At 61.3% G+C, this 1,543-nt stretch overlaps 1 protein-coding gene across 1 annotated transcript in view; it reads right to left on the bottom strand.

Annotated features, from left to right (window-relative positions):
• Positions 1-1,543, bottom strand: part of SH3TC1 (SH3 domain and tetratricopeptide repeats 1) — a 32,524-nt gene that overhangs the window by 12,429 nt on the left and 18,552 nt on the right. The window contains exons 9-11 of the mRNA XM_045289463.1: positions 1,128-1,134; positions 870-1,062; positions 5-80 (exon numbers count right to left, since the gene is read on the bottom strand). Of these exons, the coding sequence (XP_045145398.1) occupies positions 5-80; positions 870-1,062; positions 1,128-1,134 (276 nt within the window). The remainder of the gene's footprint in view (positions 1-4; positions 81-869; positions 1,063-1,127; positions 1,135-1,543) is intronic.

Raw genomic sequence — 1,543 nt, 5'->3', positions numbered from 1 at the left:
GGGCATCCTGCTCTGAGAAGCAGCCCTCAGGGCTGAAGAAGGAGCTCTCCTCCTCGCTGAGAAAGACCGAGTGTTCCGACCTGGGAAGGACACGGCGCTGCATTCAGTGAGATGTCCCCGAGAGATTGCACCAGAACACTGCCTGCAGGCCCCCTTCCCTGCTCCTCAATCCCCTAGACACAGGAGGACACAGAAATAAAGACCAAACAGAGCCTGCCTTCAAGGAGTGCCCACGGGGCAGGAACAGGAGAGGCTGGGGCCATGGCTCCCTGGGTTGGTGAACTCCTACACAGCCTTCAAAGCCCCACCTCAAATGCTTCCTCACAGCCCCTCACACCAGCTCTGCTGGAGCCTCCCACAGCCCAAGGGACCAGGACCTAGGCATTCAGCGGTCAGCTGCCCGAAGAAAGAAGCAGGGGGAGGGGAGGGAAGGCAGGGACAGGAAATAACGGGTGGGAGGAGGTGAACTTTGCTGCCAGGACTCAGTTAGCCAAGCGCAAACTTGAAACCGTGAAATGCACTTTGGAATTCAGTGTGAGCCCTCAGGGAAGGTTCCAGAAAATCCTGCATTCCCAGGACAGTCCCAGAGCTGCAGCCTCGCCTCTTTGGCTAAAACAGTCCGTGGCACCCAGACGGGTGTCCTTCCAGGTTAAGGGAGGGGGCACACCAGCTCTCTCCCACTGGCTCTTCTAGCTCGGGTCTCGGCCACTTCAGGGATATTGGAGTTGCCTAGACAGCCAGCGTGTTGTCAGAGGTGGAGTTCCTCCTGGAGCTGTGTCCCCAAAGAGCATTCTGTGGGGTCTCAGAGACCACCCAGGTGGGAGAAGTGGGCATGGGGGGGATGAGGAGGTGGAGGTGAGTCTACTCACTCAGGCTGGCCCTGCCGGCTGATGAGTCTCGTCTGTACAAAGCCGACCTGGCCGGAGTCCGGGTGCTGGCCAAGGCACCAGGCCAGGCCCGGCACCCAGGCTCCCAGGATCTGGATGAGCTCCCCCTTTCGGAAGGTCAGCTCCTCGGGGCCGGAGCCCTGACAGTCAGCCAGCGCCATGGCCAGGCCGCCTACTGCGGGCAGGAGAGGTGGTCAGGGCTGGGGCCAGGCCAGAGGAGGGGCTCACTCACAGACACACCTTCCCTCTGTGGGGTGAGAGTGAGGGAGCCCCGAATCCATGCCTACCAGCAACAACAGGAAGTGACCGTACAGGGTCTGTGGAGAGGGCAGCTGACAATCTTCCCAAGGACACGTGGGCTGGAAGGTGGACAGTGACCCCAAGAGGGACACGGTCTAGAATCAACCCCATGGGGCCAGGGGACTGCCCATCCCCAGCCAGGCCCTTCTGTCTAGGCAGCAGGTGTGCAGATGTTGGGACCCCAGCCCCATCCCAGCCTAGGGGCTTCTGATGGACCCGGGTCCAAACAGCCTCACCCTTGAGCCCTCTGGGATGTTGGCAGGGGTCAGCTGCTCCCCCTGTGGCCCCCACCCCAAAACACACGGGGTCCCCAACCTGCCTGGGTGTCATTCTTGGTGAGCATGAGGTGGTCAGGC

This window comes from Echinops telfairi, unplaced genomic scaffold (genome assembly GCF_000313985.2).
Source record: "Echinops telfairi isolate 266 unplaced genomic scaffold, ASM31398v2 ScPeMD7_28;HRSCAF=97, whole genome shotgun sequence".
Classification (NCBI taxonomy): Eukaryota; Metazoa; Chordata; class Mammalia; order Afrosoricida; family Tenrecidae; genus Echinops; species Echinops telfairi.
The sequence above is the reverse complement of the archived record's forward strand: the minus strand, read 5'-3'. Positions and strand labels throughout refer to the sequence as shown.